General features: G+C 54.7%; 1 protein-coding gene across 2 annotated transcripts; it reads right to left on the bottom strand.

The window, feature by feature from the left end:
- Window positions 1-339: 339 nt before the first annotated feature.
- ZNF444 (zinc finger protein 444) lies at window positions 340-9993 on the bottom strand. 2 transcript variants are annotated; one of them, XM_037053884.1, is made up of 4 exons: window positions 9916-9993; window positions 6968-7296; window positions 3148-3235; window positions 340-1421 (listed from the first exon to the last, which is right to left on the bottom strand). In XM_037053884.1, the coding sequence occupies exons 2-4, from the start codon at window positions 7277-7279 to the stop codon at window positions 835-837; spliced, it is 987 nt and encodes a 328-aa protein (XP_036909779.1). In that variant the 5' UTR covers window positions 7280-7296; window positions 9916-9993; the 3' UTR covers window positions 340-834. The 2 variants fall into 2 exon arrangements, with proteins under 2 accessions (XP_036909779.1, XP_036909778.1); XM_037053883.1 differs by lacking the exon at window positions 9916-9993 and adding an exon at window positions 9723-9908.
- Between the last annotated feature and the right edge of the window lie 12286 nt (window positions 9994-22279).

Genomic DNA, 22279 nt, shown 5'->3' with positions numbered 1-22279 from the left:
AAACAGGCTCCGAGAGGAGTGTGACCTACGATTACGCAGCCAAGAGGGGTCGAGACTGGCCCCTGAGCCGGCTGGGCCCCGAGCCAGGTCCCTTCCCGGGCCCTTGTCCCTGCCTCTATGAGACAGGTGTGGGTGACCGCTCCTAGGGCCCTGGGCAGGTCTGATAAAGAATGTGCGGGCGCACCATCCCCTGCACAGAAATGAGAACTCACACCCCCCCATCCCGTCACCTCTCATGGGGTCCCCTCTGGAGTCGGCAGGAACTGTTACCCCAGGGCTGGGCCCAGGCTCCCGGGGCCTCTCCCCACGACGGCCCTACAACAGAACCCGGGACTCCGGCCGGGCACCTCATCAGTGACTTTATTGCTCTGCAGATGCTGGTGAATCGTCGCTTCCAACGTGCCCCCCAGAGGAGGCACCTCTGTCCATCTACTTTCCTGGGGCGCAGGGAGGAGTGAGACCAAGGAGCCCGCGGCCAGACCCCTGCCCCGTCCCCCAGTCTGCCCTGTGGCGGTCTCCTAGGAACAAGACCTAGCCCCTGCCTCCCGCCTCCTCTCCACCCAGGAGCCTGCCTGCTGCTCCTGCCCCGTGCTCCGCCTTGTGGCTCCTGGCCCACCCTGCTGCCCTCCCGGGGTCACAGGGCAGGTGGAGAGAGGAGGGTACAATGGGGAAGCACCTTTCTCAGGGCGGGACTGGATGGGAGGGCGAGAGGGGTGGAAGGAAGAAGGGGAGCTGAACCAGAAACAGCTGGGACGAACCGAAAACTGGGGCATCGGACACGTGAGGTTTACACAAGGGAAAGGAGAGGCGAGGAGCGGCTCCTGGAGATGACGGCTACCCCAGGGGCCACGGCGGGAAGGGCCCCCCGCCCTCGGGCCCCGGCGCGCCCGCCGCGCCCGTGCCACTGGCCGCCCGGCCGTGGATGCGCTGGTGGCGCAGCACGTGCTCGCGGCGCCCGAAGCCCTTGCCGCACTCCCAGCAGGCGAACGGCCGCGCGCCCGAGTGCGTCTTGCGGTGGCGCACCAGGTGCTCGCGCCAGTAGAAGGTTTTGCCGCACTCGCAGCAGGCGTGCGGCTTCTCGCGGGCGGGCAGCGGGCGCAGGGCCGGCCCGGGGATGCCGGGGTGCGTGCCGCGGTGGCGCCGCAGGTGCTCCTTGCGCCGGAAGGCCTTGCCGCACTCGGGGCAGGCGTGCGGCTTCTCGCTCGAGTGGCTCTGCCGGTGGCGCAGCAGGTGCGCAGGCTTCAGGGAGGCCTTGCCACACTCCGGGCAGGACACGGTGCCTGCAGGGCCCAAGCAGGTGGGCAGGCCGGGCGCAGGCAGGGCCGGCGGGTCCAGCTGGGGGCTGCCTGGCTCCTGCTTGTAGGGGCGTGTGGCCTGGGCGTCCCCCGTGGCTGGCTCCTCAGTCCCTGGGGCAGCATCTCCTGCCGGGCAAAGGCGCAGTCAGGGCGGGGGCGCCACGTGAGGCAGAGAGGGTAGGGCCGGGCTGAGGCAGGATGGAGGGGGAGGGGGTGCTCAACCTCAAGGGGCATTGGGGTGGGCTTCTCCCTCATCCCTGTGACCCCCACAGCAGTGCCTGGTGCAGAGTGCGTGCCCACCACACAGATGGGTGCATGGGTGAGGGGGGTCGGGAGCACGGGGGCCGTGGCACAGGACACGGAAGAGGGTGGAAGAGAGAACTGATGGATGAACAGCAGGTCACTGGGTGGGTGCGTGGTTGGATGGAGGGGAAAAGGGGTAGTAAGTGAATAAACGTCTGAGAGGGGCTGGCTGGGGGGGGGTGATGTGCAAGGGGTGGGCTAGCGTCTGACTGCTATTCGGGGGCCAAATGGGAGGGTGGGTGAGTGGGCAGACACGAGCCACGTCCCCTTTCTCCGGTTTTTCAAACCACTCTACAGAGCTAAAGAGGTGGCTCCCTTTGTTTTCTTACGCGAGGGCAGGCATGACGAAGATAGCACCACTGCCTGTCCCTGTGCGCCTGGGGCAGTGCCAGGCACGTCCCCTGCAGCACCTCCCGTCGTCCTCCGACGTCCTGGCAGGAGCAGGCCCACATCACTGTCCCCCATGCACACAGAGGGGGCCCTGCCCAGGGTCGCCCCATCCCACCGCAGGAACGGCCCGAATTCCCACCCGAGATCTCGGCCCCCTGCCCCCAGGCACACAGCACCCTGCACATTGTGGTTCCTCTGTCTGTGCCTTTTCGATGATGCTTCCAGTGGTTTCCCTGAGATGATGGACCCCCAAGAAGAACCACCTGTCCCTGTCCTCCATCCGCCCTGGGTCCCCATCTTCCCCATGACCCCCATCCTTCCTGCGATCCCCCACCTTCCCCAGGTCCCTGTCCTCCTCATGACACCCATTCTCTCCAGATCCTTCCCTCTTTGTGGCCTCCATCCTTTGCTGTCCCCACGTTCGACCTTGAGATGACCCTCAAGCTGCTCTGTTCTGCGCCTAGGCCCTCTCCCACCTGAAGCATCGCACCTGGGCTCCCAGGACTCGGTTCCACACTGACCACTGACCACCAGACTCTTCGTTGCCCCGTGGTAGACACCCATTCTGTCTCCCTCCTTTGACAAAGTTCAACCTCATTTCCCTTCCTCACCCTCAGGCGTGTGATCCTGACAGGGCTGGGTCTGTCCCCAACCCACCCCCCGCCCCAGGGTGTGTGTGCCAGGCCTGTGCTGCCCCCCTGGCCACAGCGCCCAGATCAGGAACAGCAGGACTCAGTTGGAGCCGAGGAGCTGGGACTTGGGGACACTGTGCAACCAGCTGAGAGTGTGGGTGCAAAGGTCCAGGGTCAGTCTGCCCAGCACAAGCTCTGCCGGCACCTGATCTCAGGTGAGCTACCTTACTTCCGTAGCACGTGTGCAGAGACAGCTCGAGGGGGATGCGGTGGGATTTCAGCTCTCTGGCCAGAGCCACACCTGGCTCATGCGTCCCCAGCGCTGCTGTCCTGCCTGCCTGCCCCACACTCTGCCCTCCAGGGTGGGGGCACTGAATTCATCTCCAGCCCCTGGGGCCCCAGGCAGGGTCTGGCACACAGCAGGCATGCCAGGGTCGCTCACTGAACAAATGAGTGACAGGCAGGCCGGGGACCCCACCCTGGGCTGGGGGAAAACCGGCAGTGCAAGAAAGGGCTCAGCGGCTCACCTAATGGAGTCGCCCCGCCGCCGTCTTCTTTTTGGAGGCCGACCCCGGAGCCGTCCGTCACATCCCGAGGGGCCCTCATCGCTGGCCCCTGAAATGAGACACCACATTCTGAATTGAGAGACCCGAGTGACGGCCTTGACTTTCCTCCCTCTCTTTCCCCATCACCTTCAACCACTCGCCAAACCCTGCCACGCACCCGCTCTGGGGCAAGCCGGCTTCCCTGCGGAGGTCGCCCAGCCACCCCACACGGGGCCTGGCTGCAGCCAGCACCTTAACTGCAACCTCCGGAGACCCTGAGCCAGACCTGCTGCGAGTTCCTGGCCCACAGAAACTGTGTGGGATACTCCATGTTTTGTTAATGCTTGAAGTTTGGGGTGGTGCTGTTACACAGCAACATTTAACGGATACACCTGCTCTGAATACGGCCTTTGCTTCTCACTGCTCTTTGCAAATTCCACGACAAAATTCAGAAGAAAAACCATAAGTTACTTTTAACTCGTGGGGGAAAAACAATAAAGTGAGCTTAGAATGGGACTTTGCCCCACCCTCATGGTGGACAGCTCCAAGCAGGGTGGCACCGGCCAGGAAGACCTGCCTATTTCTGGTCCCTTCACACTCCGGTCAGGGTTCCCCAAACCCTTGTCCCTGAGAAAAAGATCAGAATTCCCCTGGTGCTGATGAAGGGCTGGCTCATGAGTCACCCACATCCAACCTGCTTCCTTCCACGTACGGGTTTCAAATGCTTTCCGACTCAAGTGATGGTTAGGGTGAGAATTAGCCGGGCCCAAAACCTCATCAGCTGGCGCGAGGGCTCAGCAGGAAGCTCCCGACCTTCCACCAAAGCACCTCGTTTGGGATGGAAAGATATCCGCCCACTGTGTGGGCAGCGGCAGGACGGGCTGTGATCACCATCCTGCAAATGGGTTCCTGACCAGTCTCCCACACACCAGGCTGTGACGAGCCCCCTGCTTTGGTGGCGGCCCTGCCACCCCCTCCAGGCCCCCTGGAGGGGGCTGGGCCCTCACCTGGAGTTCTGAGACCACGCTACCGCACACAGCTCCTGTGACCTGGGTGTGCCAGGCTCTCGGACCGCCACTCTTTGGCCTGGAACACCCTTCCCCCGCCCTTCCCCNCCCCCCCCCCCCCCCCCCCCCCCCCCCGTCTACTTCGGGAGCGGACCGAGCCCCGTCCCTGCCACACACGCGGTGTACTACCCCGTGACCCAGGGACATGCCCTGCTCTGGCACCTCTCACGGCGCAGGCGCACTTTTTAACAGGCCCACTGCGGCCTTACAGACGGACGAGAGGCACACGTGTTTAAAGCCCGTGAACCAATGCGTTTCGACACACGTCAGCACTCTGGCAACCGCCAGGGCAACCAAGCCGGCGAGCACGCCGGTGGCGCCGGAAGTGGCCGTGCGCATGCGTAACCCCCCCCCCCACCGTGTCCAGGGGGCAACCGCCTGTGCTCTCCCCCACTGCAGAGCGGGTTTTATTTTCTAGGACTTTGTACGAACGGAACCGCACAGCAAACGCGCTTTGGAGGTCGGGTTTCTCTCACGCAACACTATTTTGCCATTAGGACGTCGGCCTGTCGTTTTCTTGTCTTCAGCTTCGGGATCGGGGTGATGCTGGCCCACAGAATGCGCCGGAAGTCGTCCCAACTTTTGGGAAGAGTCTGTGTCCTTTCCTCTCCCTGACCTGTCAGACTCCCCCGAAGGAGTCGCCTGTGCCCATCCGCCTCCTCCAACAGACGACGGGGGGTGGGTTCTGGGGGGCCTGGAGGGGCACAGGGACTGGCTTCGGTGGGGTCCCTGCTGCTGATCTTTAAATAAATAACAGCTTTGTGGAGATACGATTCGTGTATAAACCTCGAACCCATCAGCCGCCATTCCCCGTCCTCTGGGCCAGCTGCTGGGAACCATTCATTTACTTCCTGCCTCTGTGGACCTGCTGCCTCTGGACGCTCCACAGAAGCGCAATCACACAGGGCCTTTCGCCGTTCACATAACGTTTTCCACGTGTGTCCATACAGCAGTACGGCAAGTCCTTCGTTCCTTTTCAGGCCGAGGAATGCTCCACTGCGTGACCATCCGCACTGGGTTTACCCACTCCCGCCTGGCGCACCAACCTGTGTGCGTTGTCCCCACTCTCTGACTACCATGAGGGACGCCGCCCAGCCATCCTCCATAGCCTATGTGTACATGGTCTGGGTCGATGTATGTTCTCATTTCTCTTGGGTGTACACCCAGGAGGACATGGGTTAGCTCACATGAGTACACTGCATCCCCACTTAGCGTCATCAACAGATTCTGTGACTTTAAGCGGAACGACGTATAATGCAACCAACTTTACCACGGGCTCGTTGCCATGCACAAGTTAAGTTCCAAGAGCATCTCACCCAGGTTGAACAAGACATTATTCCAGGACCTGCCGCAGTCCCACGTCTAACCCTTTGGGGGAATGGCCAAACTGTTTTCTGAGACAGCTGTCCCATGCTACCTTCCAGCCGCCACGGAAGTGGGTTCTAGCTCCCGGTAGATGTCAAGTGAGTAAATAGAGAGGTGGATGGATGAACGTCAAACCACTGGACTGTGCCACAAAGAGGAGGACCAGACATGGGAGTGTGGAGCCGGCACGGCGGGATTTTGGTGAAGCCAAGCAGGTCCCTGGCTGCCTCCAGCCACGGACCTGCTTGTGGGACTGGCAGCGGGTTACCTGCCACCCTGTCAGTTCAGAGGGGGCTGGGTGGCACAGGGTCTCACCCCCAAGTCCCCACTCAGATGGGTGGAGGCCGAACACGCAGCACAGAGACCTCCCCAGCTCCCTGGTCGGCATGTCTGAGACTGAAGGCCAGGAAGCCTCACGGCCAGAAGGCTCTCCAGTAATTTCTGGGCACATTCAAGTCTCAGCACTTTCACTTCTCTGGAGGACCCCACAAGCGTCCTGGGTCTCTGGTTTGGGGTCACAGACAGACGGGGGACTGTGCAGAGGCTGAGCACTGCCCAAAGGAAGGTACCCGGATGGAGCAGTCCTGGGCGCGCAGGGATTAGAAGACTCTAGAGCCACGGCACATGGGTTCTATTCCTTCCACCGTCCGCTAACTAGCTGTGACTTTGGGCAAGTCACGTGACCTCTCTGAGCCTTGTCTCCTCATCTGTGAAACATCGAGGGCAACAGCGCCCAGTCGCAACCCCACTGGACAGCAGGGAGTCAGAGAGGCCAGCTGGCAGGGGGATTTATGGGGGCCTATTGGCCAAGTTGTTTCAGTGCGACCTCCAGAGGCAGCAGAGACAGGGCAGCCTCGGCACTCCGCTGTGCCTACACAGCTGACCCCCAATCAAAACCCTGGACGCCAGGCCCTGTGAGCTTCCCTGGTGGGTGACGCTCGGTGCCCTGTGCAGGACCCCTGAAGGGGGGACCGAGAGCTGCGGGCACTGGGCTTCCCCGGACCTGCCCCACCGCCTCCTCCTGGGGCTGACCCTTCTGTGTGACGATCCATTCCCGGGGGCAGCTTCACAGGAGCTCTGAGCCCTTCTACTGCAGTACGAAACTGAGGGTGGTCCTGCCGACCCCCATGAGTGTCAGAGGGAGGGGGTCTTGGGGGCTGTGCCCTCGGCATTGCACTGCTGGCCCGATGTTCCCGCCCACAGCGTCCCGGCTGGGACCCATTCTATGTGCTGGCTCACACAGGGACTGTGACTCCCGCAGGCAGAGGGCCAGACCACCTGGAGAGCAGCGGGAAGGCTGTGAGGGGCAGGCCTGTCTCCAACCATAGGGCGGTGGCAGCGGAGGGTTGCGGGCGTGTGTGCATGCTCACCCAGAGCTCCTCCAGCAGGGCCAGGGCCTCCTCACCGCTCTGGGGCCGCCGGCTGCACACCCAGGCCTGGACGTCCGCGGGAAAGGCGCTCAGGAACTGCTCCAGCACCAGCAGCTCCAGCATCTGCTCCTTGGTGCGCACCTCGGGCTGCAGCCAGTCTCGGCACAGCGCGCGCAGCAGGCCCAGCGCCTCCCGGGGGCCCGGCGCGTCGCCCAGGTGGAAGTGGCGGAAACGGTGCCACGGCGAGTCCAGGGCCAGGACCTCGGCGGCCTGGATCTCCTGCTTCACGGGCTGCAAGGATGGAGCCTCCATGGGAGCGAGCACAGCACCTGTGGGGAGGGATTTCCAGCACAGTGAGAACCTGGCCCAGTCATTCCAGAAGCCATCACCTCCTGTCACTGAGGGGACAGCAGCAGGGGTGCAGAGGGACACACCCCACTATCCCCGCTTAGGAGCACAGTGACCTGGTGTAAGCAGTGTCCTCTCCTTCTGCCTCAGTTTCCTGCCCTACAAAACAAAGTGCTTGCCTGCCTGGTATGGCCAAGGGAGGGCTGTCCCCCAGTTGGTGGAGCCAGGGGTGCAGCTAGGTATGCTAAGGTGCACGTGCCGGCCCCAAATGTCAACACTGCCGAGGCTGAGAAACCCCAGGCTGGAAGTGTGGTCCTTGGATAGTTTGGGGACGCTGCGGGTGCCAAGACCCCCCCAGGACACAGTGAGGTCAGAACCGTTGTTATCGTAACACTAAGATGTCAATGGCCTCTTTCCCTCACGTGTCCCCATGTATACAGTGGGGTCCTTGGAGGCTGAGGGCCGCAGGCTGAATGCAGAGCACATATGAACACCCAGCTCTCTCACGTCAGACTTTGGAGAGATTCGGGAGAAAAGAAGACACTTTTCCAACTCTTCCTTTTGGGAAACATGATTATTTTTCACCATAAAAGTGTTACATGTGAACACAGGAAGGCTGATCACTGCTATTTCTCAATGCGTTAGTCCTTTGAAATTTGCTTGGCCTTCGTTTCTAACATGATACACACCAAAAGCCCTAACTCCCATAAACAAGAGTGCTTTTGGATCTTTAATAATTTTTAAGACTATAAAGAAGTCCTGAGTTCAAACTGTGAACTCCTGGCCTGGAGCTGGGGTCAGCACGTGGCCACCTGGGGGCAGAACCTGGCTGGGAGCCTTTTTATTTTTATTTTTTAAAATTTTTTAATGATGCAGGCTGGATTAATTAAATGGTTAAGAAATAAGCTCTGCCATTGATCTGTGTGATCTTGGACACATGACTTGCCCTCTCTGGGCTTAATTTCTCCACCTGTAATAAAGGACTCATCACAGCTCCTTCCCCACAAGGAGTTTGGGAAGTGGGCAACACTTAGAGCTCAGCCAACACCTGACTCCTTCAGGTTCCTAACCTCCACACTCTGGAAACTGGGCTAGATCATTGTGTTGTGGCAGGCATCCTTTGCCACGGAAAATGTTGAACTTCTACCCACCAGATGCCAATAGGATCTTCCCAGTTGTGACAAGCAAAATGTCTCCAGATGTCACCCCACGTCCCCTGGGGACAAATATTTACTCAGAGCACCAGGGCTCCGGAGCAAATCCCAGCTCTGCCACCGTCCCACTAGTTGACCTTGGACAAGGGACACCCTCAGCTTTGACACATTGCACCTCTGCTCCTGGGCCTAAAAATCACGCTAGCCCAAGAGTCGCAGTAAAAAGTCGCAGAAGGTCAACATTTTCCGTGGCAAAGGACTCATGCTGGGGACAGCACCTGGGCTAAGCAAGAGTTAGCTATTTCAATTGCTGGAGGGTGGGGTGCAGGGCTGATGCTGTTATTAACAAAACAAGCACATGCATTTAAAATCTAGCTACAAATTAGAATAGGCGTACAAGCAGAAAACAAAAGATGGTGGTTGCTGGCTGACTGGGGTAGATATGGGGCGCGGGTGGCCTGGGATGATAATAGAAAACACAGACCTAATTAATGAATTAAATTCCTTGCAACAAGCTGAGGAAGTGGGGAGCTCTTCTTCAAGAAAAAAGAAAAGAAAAGAAAGAAAGAGGCCCTGGCTGGTGTAGCTCAGTGGATTGAGCTTGGGCCTGCGAACCAGAGGATAGCAGTTCGATTCCCAATCAGGGCACATGCCTGGGTCGCAGGCCAGTTCCCAGCAGGGGACTCATGAGAGGCAACCATACATTGATATTTCTCTCCTTCTCTTCCTCTCTAAAGATAAATAAATCTTTTTTAAAAAGTTTTAAAAAAAGTAAAAAAAAGAAAACCGGGGAAGAAATCATCAGGAATCGTACAACGTATAAAAGGGCGTGAAAAAAGCACACAAAAGGAACCACCTGGCGCCCATCCTGGTGGGGGCCATGACCTACCCCTGAACCCCCTTCCCCCAAACCTTTCCCACGGGTCCAGGAGGTCCTACACTCGTCCTTAGGACCTAGCGCCCATCCTAGCGGGGATCCCCGCCCCTTCCCCCCTTGCCCCACTTCCTAGGCCCGCCCCAACTCCGCTCCCTCCGTTTCCAACTCTTCCCCGAGAGCCCCCACCTCGGAGGTCCACAACCCTCCCCCTCCCCCTCGCTCTCCCATCCCCCGCTCCCACCGCTCCCTTCACCCCGGGCCCCTTTTTATACCCTCCCCCAACTCGCCCATCCCTCCCTGCGCTGGCTTTCAGCACCCTCTCCCCACAGTCCAATCGCCCCCACAAATCCCTCCCTAATTTTCTCCCCTCACTTACCTTACTCTCTCAGGCAGATCCCCCTAAGACGCCCTCACCTCCTCGCACATGCGCACGAAGTTCACGGGGACTCAATGCCCCAGCAGGCTTTGCGCCAAACTCTTGTGTGACAACCCCCCCACCACCACCAAACACTCCGGGAGACCCGGTGTGTCGTTCCCTTGACGAACCACCCCCAGCCCCCGGGCCTCACCAGCACTACATTTCCCAGGATGCCCCGAGGCAATGGCGGCTTTCCATTGGCTCTCGTCTTGGCGACCAGCTCTTGCCCATCCCCGAAGGGCTCCTCTAGCCAGAACTACATTTCCCAAGATGCAACGAGCGCTGCCTGCGGCCCATTGGCCATCGCAAACAGACCTTAACAAGCACAACAGGCTTTAGACTACATTTCCCAGAAGGCAGACAGGGCTTCTCATTGGTTCGCACGCGGAATTTGAGCATGCGCAGACGTGAGAATGGAGAGCCAAGGGTGGGCGAAAGAGTGGCGGTGGCTGTGTTGTTGTGGAGACCGGAGGAGGCCGGAGGCTGTTGGGCACTTGAGAAATGGGGCCCCTGACCTGAGGACCGTGCGGACGAGGGAGAAGGGCGGGCTGGGACCAGAGTTCTGTGCTAATCATTGCGTGCGGGGTGCATTTCCTTGACAACTGGTCGCCTCTCACCTCTCCCCTACAGGGCGAAACTAACAAGGTCCCGGGTCAGTGCAGCGTCCAGACTTGATCCAGTTACCCTGGCTCGTCTCTATCTACATGTACCTGGCACCCTGGCCTCAGTTTCCCCTTTGTGAATCGGGCGAGAGTACTACGTGCCACATGTCCCCGAAGTGTCCCCATCAGACACTGCTATTGGCTTCGTTTCCCCATCTCAAAAACGGGAAGAAGTGTGAGAGAGGGGCTGGAGCTCCGCGTCTGGCAGGTTCCAGGCGGCGTGGACCCCAGAGAAGCCATCGCCACGTCTACACCAAGTGTCCTGCTCTGGGTGGTGTGGGTGAGACAAACCCACCGGTCCGGGACCACGTGGGACACTGGCAGGAACAAGCACTGCTTAAGTGGACAATAACTAGGGCTTCGCCAGCGGTTGGCGGCTGAGTCACACCTTTCTGCCCCAGGCTGGGTGGCGGCCAACTCCTCTCCCGGCCCTCACCTCCCGCCACTTCTCTGTCCTGCCTGGCCTCTGGTTCACGAGTTTCAGCTGCACCGGCCTTTCCGCTCCAGGGAGCACAGGTCCTGTCCCTGCTCTGATCCCAGTGCCCGTTTGACTCTCCACTTGGATTTTTTTAAAGCAAATAACATTGAATATTATTTTGTATTAGTTTCAGATGTACAGCATATTGATTAGACAATCATATAGTACTTCACGAGGTGTTCCCCCAATATTTCCGGTACTCTGGCCCCATCCATAATTATTACAACATTACTTGCTATATTTCCTGTTCTGTACATTACATCCTGTGACTATTCTCATTTGTATTTCTTAATCCCTTCACCTTTTTCACCCATCCCCCCAGCTCTGTGTGTCAACTGTGTTCTCTGTATCTACGAGTTGGTTTTGGTTTTGTTCATTTATTTTGTATTTAGATTCCACATATAAGTGAAATATTTGTCTTTCTCTGACTTATTTTACTTAATACCATCCATGTTGTCAACAAATGGTGAGATTTCATTCTTTTTTTGTGGTCAATATTCTATTGTATATATGTACTACAGGTTTGAAAAAATTGATTTTAGGGGGAGAGAAGGAAAAACCCACCATTTTTTGGTTCCACTTATTTATGCATTCATAGGTTGATTTTTATATGTGCCCTGAGTGGGAATGGAACCTGCACCGTTGGGGTAGGACAATGCTCTACCCAACTGAACTACCCAACCAGAGTTACACCATGCTTTTCATCCACTGATAAACTGATGGGCACTTACGTTGCTTCAAAAACTTGGCTATTGTAAATAAATGCTGCAATTAACATGGGGGTGCATGTAGTGTTTAGGATTTTCAAGGTAGTGTTTAGGATTTTTTTCAGATAAACACCCAGAATCCACTTGGATTTTCTAATGGGCATCTCAACCAAAGAGAATATTTCATGCCCCCATCTCCCTCAGTAAAGACACTTTCTTCTCCCCCATCTTAGCAAATGGATCCATCATTCACCCAAATATCCAGGGCAAACAGGGAAGGGTCCCTCCTCATTGTCCTGTTCCATCATCCCCCACATCATATCCATGCACAGGTCCTCTGGCACCATCAGCAAAATAGAGTCAGCATGGGTCTGATGCTGACCAACTAATCACCTGGTCTCAGTCCCTGTGACTGTTACCCCAGCAAGTGCATGGGCCCATGGTCCTGCTCCACCATGGCCAACTCCCACCCCTGCCCCCCAGTCAGCCAATCTTGTTCTTTTAATTGTAAAGTGCACATAACAATCTTATGCAGCCAGAGCAATCTTGTTCTTTTAATTGTGAAGTGCACATAACATAAAGTTTACCATTTTAACCATCTTCAAGGATACAGCTCCATGGTGTTGACATTGCTGTGCCAACCGGCACCACCATCCAGCCACAGAATTTATCATGGTCCCAAACGGACATTCCGTCCCCATTTCCCACTCCTCCCCCTCCCCCAGCTGCTGGCACCCACCACTCCACTTTCTGTCCATGAATTGGACGATTCTAGGGACCTCCTATTGAGGCAGGATGGTAAGCTGGTAAAAAATTCCGAGGCAAGTGGAATGGGAAAACTGAGAGAAGATAATTAAACAAGGCCAAACAATTTGAACAATTTACAGCTGGCTAGTGAATCGCAAGCCCTTATCTTCCCTAACAAGGAAGTTAAAGGAAGACACTTGAGAACAAATGGTTTATACTTCTCTTCCCTGACCAGGGAATACACAGCTGAATCATCCTGGTCAGAGAGATAGGGGGACCGAGACCCAATTAACGCCGTTTTTGCTGGACAAACCCAAGGACAGATGAAGTCAGGGGAACAAATAACAAAAACTTGATTAGAGCCAGGCAGACCCAAGAAAAATGTAAAGCAGTGAAGGTGACCAGAGAATAATCCCAAACTCCCTTATAAGCTCATTTTGATGCATCATCATATTAAACACACACCTGGGGCCTTGGCTGGTGCAGCTCATCAGACTGAGCTCAAGCTGCGAACCAAGGGGTCGCTGGTTGGATTCCCAGGCAGGGCACATGCCTAGGTTGGGGGCCANATGTAGTGTTTAGGATTTTCAAGGTAGTGTTTAGGATTTTTTTCAGATAAACACCCAGAATCCACTTGGATTTTCTAATGGGCATCTCAACCAAAGAGAATATTTCATGCCCCCATCTCCCTCAGTAAAGACACTTTCTTCTCCCCCATCTTAGCAAATGGATCCATCATTCACCCAAATATCCAGGGCAAACAGGGAAGGGTCCCTCCTCATTGTCCTGTTCCATCATCCCCCACATCATATCCATGCACAGGTCCTCTGGCACCATCAGCAAAATAGAGTCAGCATGGGTCTGATGCTGACCAACTAATCACCTGGTCTCAGTCCCTGTGACTGTTACCCCAGCAAGTGCATGGGCCCATGGTCCTGCTCCACCATGGCCAACTCCCACCTCTGCCCCCCAGTCAGCCAATCTTGTTCTTTTAATTGTGAAGTGCACATAACATAAAGTTTACCATTTTAACCATCTTCAAGGATACAGCTCCATGGTGTTCACATTGCTGTGCCAACCGGCACCACCATCCAGCCACAGAACTCATCATGGTCCCAAACCGACATTCCATCCCCATTTCCCACTCCTCCCCCTCCCCCAGCTGCTGGCACCCACCACTCCACTTTCTGTCCATGAATTGGACGATTCTAGGGATCTCCTACTGAGGCAGGATGGTAAGCTGGTAAAAAATTCCGAGGCAAGTGGAATGGGAAAACTGAGAGAAGATAATTAAACAAGGCCAAACAATTTGAACAATTTACAGCTGGCTAGTGAATAGCAAGCCCTTATCTTCCCTAACAAGGAAGTTAAAGGAAGACACTGAGAACAAATGGTTTATACTTCTCTTCCCTGACCAGGGAATACACAGCTGAATCATCCTGGTCAGAGAGATAGGGGGACGGAGACCCAATTAACGCCGTTTTTGCTGGATAAACCCAAGGACAGATGAAGTCAGGGGAACAAATAACAAAAACTTGATTAGAGCCAGGCAGACCCAAGAAAAATGTAAAGCAGTGAAGGTGACCAGAGAATAATCCCAAACTCCCTTATAAGCTCATTTTGATGCATCAGCATATTAAACACACACCTGGGGCCTTGGCTGGTGCAGCTCATCAGACTGAGCTCAAGCTGCGAACCAAGGGGTCGCTGGTTGGATTCCCAGGCAGGGCACATGCCTAGGTTGGGGGCCAGGCCCCCAGTGGGGGCCACATGAGACACAACCACACATTCATGTTTCTCTCTCTTTCTTCCTCCTTCGCTTCTCTCTAAAAAAATTAATAAAGCTTAAAAAACACACATACCTGGAAAGCTGATGAATATTCTGCTAAAACCCTCCCCTCAGATTCTCACCTGCAGAAGAGAGATACAAAGTCCCCAAACCAGTATGGGCTCGTTCTAGAGCAGACTCATGCCTCCCTGCCCACCCCCCTGTGTGAAATTGTTACTGTCCTTCTCCTAAATTCTAAGTGTCCCCATGAGACCTGCAGCCAGGGAGGTGGCGGGCAGTGGCAGGCAGAGCTGGGCTTACCCCCATCCTGTCTTCTAGGCCTCATTTTCTCTGACTTCCCAGTGAGCTGATAGCAGCCCCACCCTGGCTCACTCCTTTCCTACAAATTCTCTAGGAGCCAGAGCAGCCTGCCTAGGCTCTCTCCTGTTGCTTCTTCTACCCTAAGCCGTTCCCTAGTATCACTGTCCCAGCTTCAATAGATATCCTCCCCAAGTCACCTGGACTCATGTTGTGAAATCTTTCCCACACAAAGTCAAGAACCCACACACTCCAGGCTGGCTTGAGACAGACCCACTCCAGGCCAGTCCCTGTCCAGTGACACAGGGGGGGACATATAATAGTTGTCCTTTTGTGACTGTTGTTTCACGTAGTATGACATCCTCCAGGTTCATCCTTGTTGTAGCATCTGTCAGAATCTCTGGTTTTTTTTTAATCCCCACTGGAAGATCTGTTTATTGATTTTAGAGAGAGGAAGGGAGAGAAAAATATTGATCAGTTGCCTCCTGTATGTGTCCCCATGGAACTGAACCCACAATCTTTTGGTGCATAAGACAACACTATAACCGAGCAACCTGGCCAGGACAAATTTTCCGTCTTTTTTTTTTTGCAGCTGAATAATATTCTGTTGTATGCCTGGGCCACATTGTATTAGTCCATCCATCGGACGGCTATTCTTACAACAAACAGATCCCTGGGTGGTGTACCTCATTGGCCTGAGCACTAGCCTGCAAACCAAAGGGTCCCCAGTTCGATTCCCAGTCATCACACATGCCTGGGTTGAGGGCCAGGTCCCCACTGGGGGATGCACAAGAAGCAACCACACACTGATATTTCCCTCCCTATCTCCCTTCCTTCCCCTCTGTCCAAAAATAAATAAAAATCTTTAAAACAAAACTTAAGTACAGTCATGCCACTCTTTTGCTTAAAACTGAGCAGCATAAACCCTTGACCCTGGCCTGCAAAGCCCCACATAATTGTACCCCTTCCATCCCAGAATTCCTCTGGCTTACATGGTGCCTTTGTACAAATAAGAAAAGGGCGCTCTTGAGAAGGGCCGCAGGCCTGAGCCGGGTAGATGAGGAGCGTACAGCTTCCATATCCCGCTGGGCTGGGGGCCTGTAGGGAGCATTCGTGGGTTCCGCAGGGCTTCAGCCCACCACCACTCCCGGGCATGATTGCGTGCCCCACCACGTGGGCCACACGCATGCACGTGCCTCTGAGTCAGGTGCCCAGAGCTGCACCTGGAAGATCATGGCACATGCAAATTCGCGGCCCTCACCGCTGCTGCCTGTGGATCCACTGAATCAGAAACAACACCTTTGTTATTCTTTAGTTTGACCTACAGCTGAGAACTAGTCACAGCAAACCCCACGTGGATGCAAATGGGATCCCCAGGCCCACCGCGGAGTGAAAACAGCTGATTTGACCACACAACGTCCGGTCCCATGCTCATGTACTGGGCGCCCCCTCTGAAGCAGATGCGCGACAGGCCGGGGGCGGGGGCGGGGCGGGATACAGACTCCAGGTCTCCGGAGTTTCGGGCGCTCACTGCACGTGGGTGAGCGCAAGACCGCCGCCCAACACCCCCTACCCCAGCTGGGACACTCTGGGCAAACCAGGTGATAGGTGTGTTCATCTGACGTGAAGTTCACGTGCCCTGGGGGGGGCCCCCAAGAGACACGGGGGACAATGAGACACGCCCCCACCTCTAATAAACGGGCCCTGCTTATTGGCCTGCGCAGAGCTTGACGCCCCATTCTTGCCAGTGACTGGCGGGGGCTGAGGGGGGACCCCGTTCTGGCCAATGAGTGTGAAGGCAATGGCCTGGGTGGGGTTTTTCCAAGCTCTCAAAACAGAGGTGTCCGGCGTGTGTTTGTGGGTGATGCTTTGAACTGTGGGAGCCATCGGGAGGCTGCGAGCGGAGGGAGGGGAGTGGACCCACCTCTTACCGCCTAACCTCTTTTACATGAAATAACATGTCTCCTGGAGCCGCTCTGTTCTTGAATCCAGAAGTGACAAAAGTCACACATACCTAGGGGCCATTTCGTGGGATGGACAGTTGCCCAGAGCCCCAAGCAGAGTTTAATGGGCCACAGAGTCTCTGTGGCCATCCTGAATTGTTTTCTATTCTTTTTAAGATTTTATTTTTTATAGAGAAAAGAGAGGGAGAGAAACATTAATATGTGGGTGCCTCTTGCGTGCCCCCTACTGGGGACCTGGCCCGCAACCCAGGCATGTGCCCTGACTGGGAATTGAACCTACCACCCTTTGGTTCGCAGGCCCGCACTCATAAAAATGTTTATTTATTGGTTAGAGAGAGACGTCCATTTGTGGTTGATGCAGTCCTTGGTTGTCTTGCATGTACCCCCCACGGAGAATCGAACCCACAACCTTGGTGTATGCAGGACGATGTTCTAACCAACTGAGCTACCCAGCCAGGGCATCCTAAAATCTTGTGGGTTTTTTTTTTTAACGTGGAGCTCTGCATTGTTTCATCTGATTTGTGCAGCCTTTGCACACCATCAGCGTTCATGAAGGGTGCGGTGAAGGGGCCACCCCTGGCTGGCCTTCCTCCTCCTCCTCACCAGCTAACTTGTTACTCCGAGTTCAAGTGCCGCCTCTTCTTTGAAGCCTTCCCAGACCACCCCCCACTCCAGTAACCCTGAGAAGTACCTCCCCTGAGCTTCCCCAGGGCCCTTTCTCTCTCCATCTCGTGCCTGGACTGTTTACTTGCCGTGTCCAGCCCGCCTACCAAACGCGTGAACAAAACAACGGTGTTGCCAGCTCCCAGGTGGGGCCTGCTGCGTAAACAAGGACTGAGAAAAAAAAAAAAAAACAACGCTTCTCGCCCTAATTCCCAGGCCCGGGGGGCGAGAATTCTTTTGGCAGCCCACACCCTACCCAAGCCAGCTTGCTCCTTTGAGGCACACGCTATAATTATTACCCCAAATAATAATGAACGTTTCCCTTTGTGTGGGGCTCCCGCGACGGGCAGGTAGAGGAGGGCGGGGCGGGGTCACCCCTGGGTCTCCGCCCCCGCACTCACCCGAAGGCTCGGGCACTGTTTGGTGGATAAACGAATGATGAATGAGCAGGCGAACGCAAGGGGGGGAAAGTCCTGGAACACGCGCGGCCCTCAGGGAGGACTCCTGGGGGCCTGGGTTGGAGCCTGACTCCCGTTCTCCCAGCCCCAGGAAACACTCGAGAATGAATAATTAAATTGTGAATGAATTGCTTAATGACGGGCTGCCCACAGATCAAAGTGTCAGCCCTGTTTACAGAGGCTCCGTGAGGTTGGCGCACCTTCCCCAAAGGAGACAGAGGTGGAGCCAGACCCAGGTTTGGCGACCAGCGGAGGCCGGTCGTGGGGGGCCTGCTCGCTATTTCACTCCGCTCCTGGAGGACCCTAGGCCAGCCCTGGCGGTAGGTCTTCTCCTGGTCAGAGGCCCTGTTCCCGGGACACAGACAGTGAGCAGAGGCTAGGACAGGGAGGAGTCAAGCACAGGGACAGTCTCAGGGGTCCTAGTGTCTGCCGGGTGGGTGTTTTACAAATTTCAGCGAGTAGGTCCCTTTGCAGACAGGACATCCCCCTATAAAAGGGAGTCGACTATGTCTTACAAGTAACATTTAGTCTCTTAAGAGAGAATCCTGTCCTGGCTGGGTGGGTCAGTTGCTTGGAGCGTCATCCCCAAAGGTTGTGGGTTTGATCTCTGCCCGGGTGGGTACGAGAGAGGCAACTGATCAATATTTCTCACACCAGTGTTTCTCTCTATCTCAAATCAATAAGCATATCGTTAGGTGAGAGAGACAGATAATCCTGATCGAAGCTGATAAACATGAAGTACAGCGCGCTGTGTGCAGTGGCCTTTTCCCACTGCTGCTGATTGAAAGATGTGAACACCTGGTGGGAGGGTTGGTGCCTCTCTACAGAGGCTCCTGGAGATCTATAAGCAGCCCCACGAGAGAGACAAAGTTAGAGAGATGAACATAGACACACACAGATATAATCATGGGTATGAAATATTAGAGGGAGCCCTGGCTGGTGTGGCTCAGTGGATTGAGGGTGGGCTGTGAACCAAAGGGTCACTGGCTCATGACAGGCAACCACACATTCACATTTCTCTCCCTCGCTTTCTCCCTCCCTTCCCTTCTCTATAAATAAAATCTTAAAAAATATTAGAGGGGAGATACAGTGTGGGGAGAGAACCCCAGTGGGGCTGAGTTCAGGGCTGCCCCTCGCCTGCCCTCCAGTGACCCCCCAGGGGCCAGGGAGCTGTGAGGTCAGGTCAGCCGTAGCACCAGCAACCCAATGCATCTTATGTGCCGTGAACATTTATTTTAGAAATGAACCCCTTCGGCAAGGAGAGAGAGAAGCGTCTCTTGGTCCCTCTCAAGCTCTGGGCATTGAGGTTGAACGTTTCAAAGCTCCGAGAACACGCCACCGCCCAGAGGGCAAGGCAACAGGTTTTACAGTGTATTTACACCAGGTTATACCACTTAGGACCTCTCGTTAATGGTCTTGTAACATTTTCTAATTGCTGAAGCAGTTTCTTCTGAAACGTGCTGACGTGTCAGCGGCTGTCATATATTTCTTGTTAAATAGGATCGTAATGTATTTTTAAAATTAATGAAAAGCTTATGAAGTTGGCTTTATAGATGAGGGAGTCTTTGAGGGTTTTGTTTGTTGGTTGGTTTGGTTTTGGGGGTCTTCTCCTCGGGCGGGAGTTTTAGGAACAGAAACTGCAGCTTCTAAAAGTGCAGCTTCAACAGCCAATTCAGACACCTTTGGGGATTTTTAAAAAAATAAGTGGTGCTTTATTATTATTATTGTTAAAGATTTTATTTATTTAGATAGAGGGGAAGGGAGGGAGAAAGAGAGGGAGAGAAACATCAACGTGTGGTTGCTCGTCACATGTCCACTACTGGGGACCTGGCCTGCAACCCAGGCGTGTGCCCTGACTGGGAATGGAACCAGTGACCCTTTGGTTCCCAGGCTGGTGCTCAGTCCACTGAGCCACACCAGCCAGGACAAATAATAATAATAATTAAACTCAACCACCTATTGGCTCCCTATGTTGTTTCCACGTTCTGACCTCATGTATTCCAAGTCCCTCTTTGCATGCAGCCTGGGGCCCTAGCTCAGCGTTGCCACCCTCTGCAGTCTTGATATGTCTTCCTTCACGTCTGCCAGGGCCCTGGTCTAAGTTCCTTTATATCGGGGGACAAGAGCAGAAACTCGGCAGTGACGGCGGAAGGCGGAGGGAACACCTCCATGAGATGGAGCGCATCAGGACACTCTCCAGCACCTTCCTAGGGCCACAGTCCAGGGTTACCTTTCCAGTCCGTGTGGGGGACCTCGAGGCTTAAGTGGGTTGGATGAAGGAGCTTGGAGGCCGCTGTGAACAGCTCTGACTTCCTCCTTGGTAGGAGTGTTGTGGGTGGGGCTCATGTGGGGAGAGACCCAAGGCAGGGAGGATGGGACAGAGCCCGGAATGGTGGCCAGTAGCTGGGGAGGGAGCCCTCAGCAAGGGGCATGCGAATCCCAGCTCCACCACTTGCTGTGTGGCCATGCGCATGCTCCTGAACCTCTCTGAGTCTCAGCTTTTTTGTATGAAGCTCAGACAGGGGTCTCCCCTGCCTCCTTCAAGAAAACACTGTGAGTTTGAAGGTGCTTGGAACACGTGAAAGTCTTGGGCGTCCCCTTAGGAAGGAGCTTCCCCAGACTGTGTGACGAGGGAAATGGCTCTATGCACGGCCTTTGGGGTCAGGCAAATGCAGAATTAACAAGGCAACCACGTGGTATCGAGCATGTAAGCTCCCCTCTGTCATCGCCAGTTTCCTCCTGCATGAACTGGAACGCACAGCAGTTCCTGCCCGTACTAGTTGGGACGTACTCAGTCCTGGGAAGCTCATCTCCACTGGCTCAAATGCAAGGGAGGATTTATTGGCCAGCAGGAATGTCCTGAGCAAGGGACAGCTCTGAGGTCAGTTTGATTCAGTCACTCATAAATGTCACGAAGGGCCTATTCTGTGGCTCTGTCCTCAGGCTGGTATCTCTCATGGTGGCAAAATGACTGCCACTGTTCTAACCATCACATGATGTATCTCTCCATTCATTAAGAGAGACCCGGGGAGCTTATTTGCCAAAACTTACTCAAAACACTTCTCTGTCATATTGGCATGAACTGGGACCCAGATAAGGGCTCTGGGCTAGGATTCTACTTTCATTAGCTAGGCCCTAAGGCAAGTGTTACCCTCACATTTTAAAATCCAGGGGTGGCATTGTCCCCCTCCCTCCCATGTACAGAGGAGGCATGGAAATCCAAGGAAACTGGTGAAGAAAAGAGGGTGGATGGGGTTACACTTGTACCCACAGTGTCTGCCTCCCAGGGTAGACAGATTCAGCAACTAAAAATGCATGGTCCCACCGCATCTCAAACTAATGACAGGTATTTTGGGTAGGCATCGCGACAGTCTCATACTAAGAAAAATTACTTATTGTGTGTCTGGAATTCAAATGTAGCTGCAGCTGACCGGGAACCTGCGTGTCTCAGACTTACTGTGAAAAAGTACGATGTGTGTGTGAGTGAGTGAGGGGACTTCCTGACACTTGTATTTCGACAGCTGGAGACTCTCCATCTCTAATGCACCCACTGCTGTTCCTGTCACTCAGCGGAGGGGAGATGTCATGGGAGGAACCTACGAAGGGGCTGTGAGGGGTTCAGAGTGGGAGCTGTTCCTTGGGCCCTGCAGCTGGGATGTCAGTAAACGCAGCCACACTGGAGGCTTACACATCACCTGGTCCAGCCCGTCTTCACTCCCTCATGTCAACACTGAATGGGGCTTTGGATGCACTGAGTGCTGTGGGAGACTGGGAATCTTCAGAGACTCACTTAAGACATGAGTGCACACCCACACCTCAGGGGGGTTCAGGATGTTGGGGGCATCAGACCTCGGCCAGTTATTCTCTCTGTCCACCTGACATCTCTCTGTGTAGCTTCATTTTCTCCTCCTGAAGGCTGGCTTTCTCCACATGGTGACAAAGAGGCTGCCATTGCTCCCGAGTCATATTCCAAAGAGGCAGACACTGTTTTCTCAATTCCAGAGGGAAAAATCCCAGGGAAGTCCACAGATGACCAGAGATAAAACTGCTTCTCTCTCCATACTCATATTCCATTCTCTCTCTCTTCCCCCATAATCTTACTCAATCTTGTGGATTTCAATTCTGTCCAGATGCTGTTGAATCTCCAAAGGGCAAGCTAGCCATTGTTTTTTACTGCCTAGCTCAGGGAAAGCTTCCTCAAGAAAAACACCCATGTCTTACTCCGTTGTGGCTGAAATAATAAAAGGCCACTGACTGGGTGGATTATAAACAACAGAGATTTAATGCTCACAGTTTTGGTAGCTGGAAGTCCGAGATCAAGGTGCCCACATGGTCACATTTCTGGTTCACAGCTAGTGAGAAGCAATCAGAAGGCCACGCTCAGTGCAGCCCCTGGGTAGGAGCTGCATCCCAGAAGTTATTCCACCCTTCAGAAGGGAAGGGCAAGTTTTGGTGGTGAGTTAGCCATCTCTACGGCAACCCCTTCCTGTGCCTGGGAAACATCCCAACATCGATTTGGCTATCTGAAGAGAGATTCTGAATGGCCCATGATTTTTTAAAGTAATTTTTTTCATGTATTGACTTTTAGGGAGGGGACAGAGATCAATTTGTTGTTCCACTTACTTATGCATTCACAGGTTGCTTCTTGTATGTGCCCTGACCGGGGATGGAACACACAACCTTGGCGTATCAAGACAGCGTTCTTACCAACTGAGCTACCCATCCAGGGCTGAATGACCCATGATTTAAA

This window comes from Sturnira hondurensis, unplaced genomic scaffold (assembly GCF_014824575.4).
Source record: "Sturnira hondurensis isolate 20B ecotype Veracruz unplaced genomic scaffold, ASM1482457v3 Scaffold0008151, whole genome shotgun sequence".
In the NCBI taxonomy this organism is placed as follows: domain Eukaryota; kingdom Metazoa; phylum Chordata; class Mammalia; order Chiroptera; family Phyllostomidae; genus Sturnira; species Sturnira hondurensis.
Note: the sequence above shows the minus strand (reverse complement) of the source record. Positions and strands in the feature narration are given on the sequence as shown.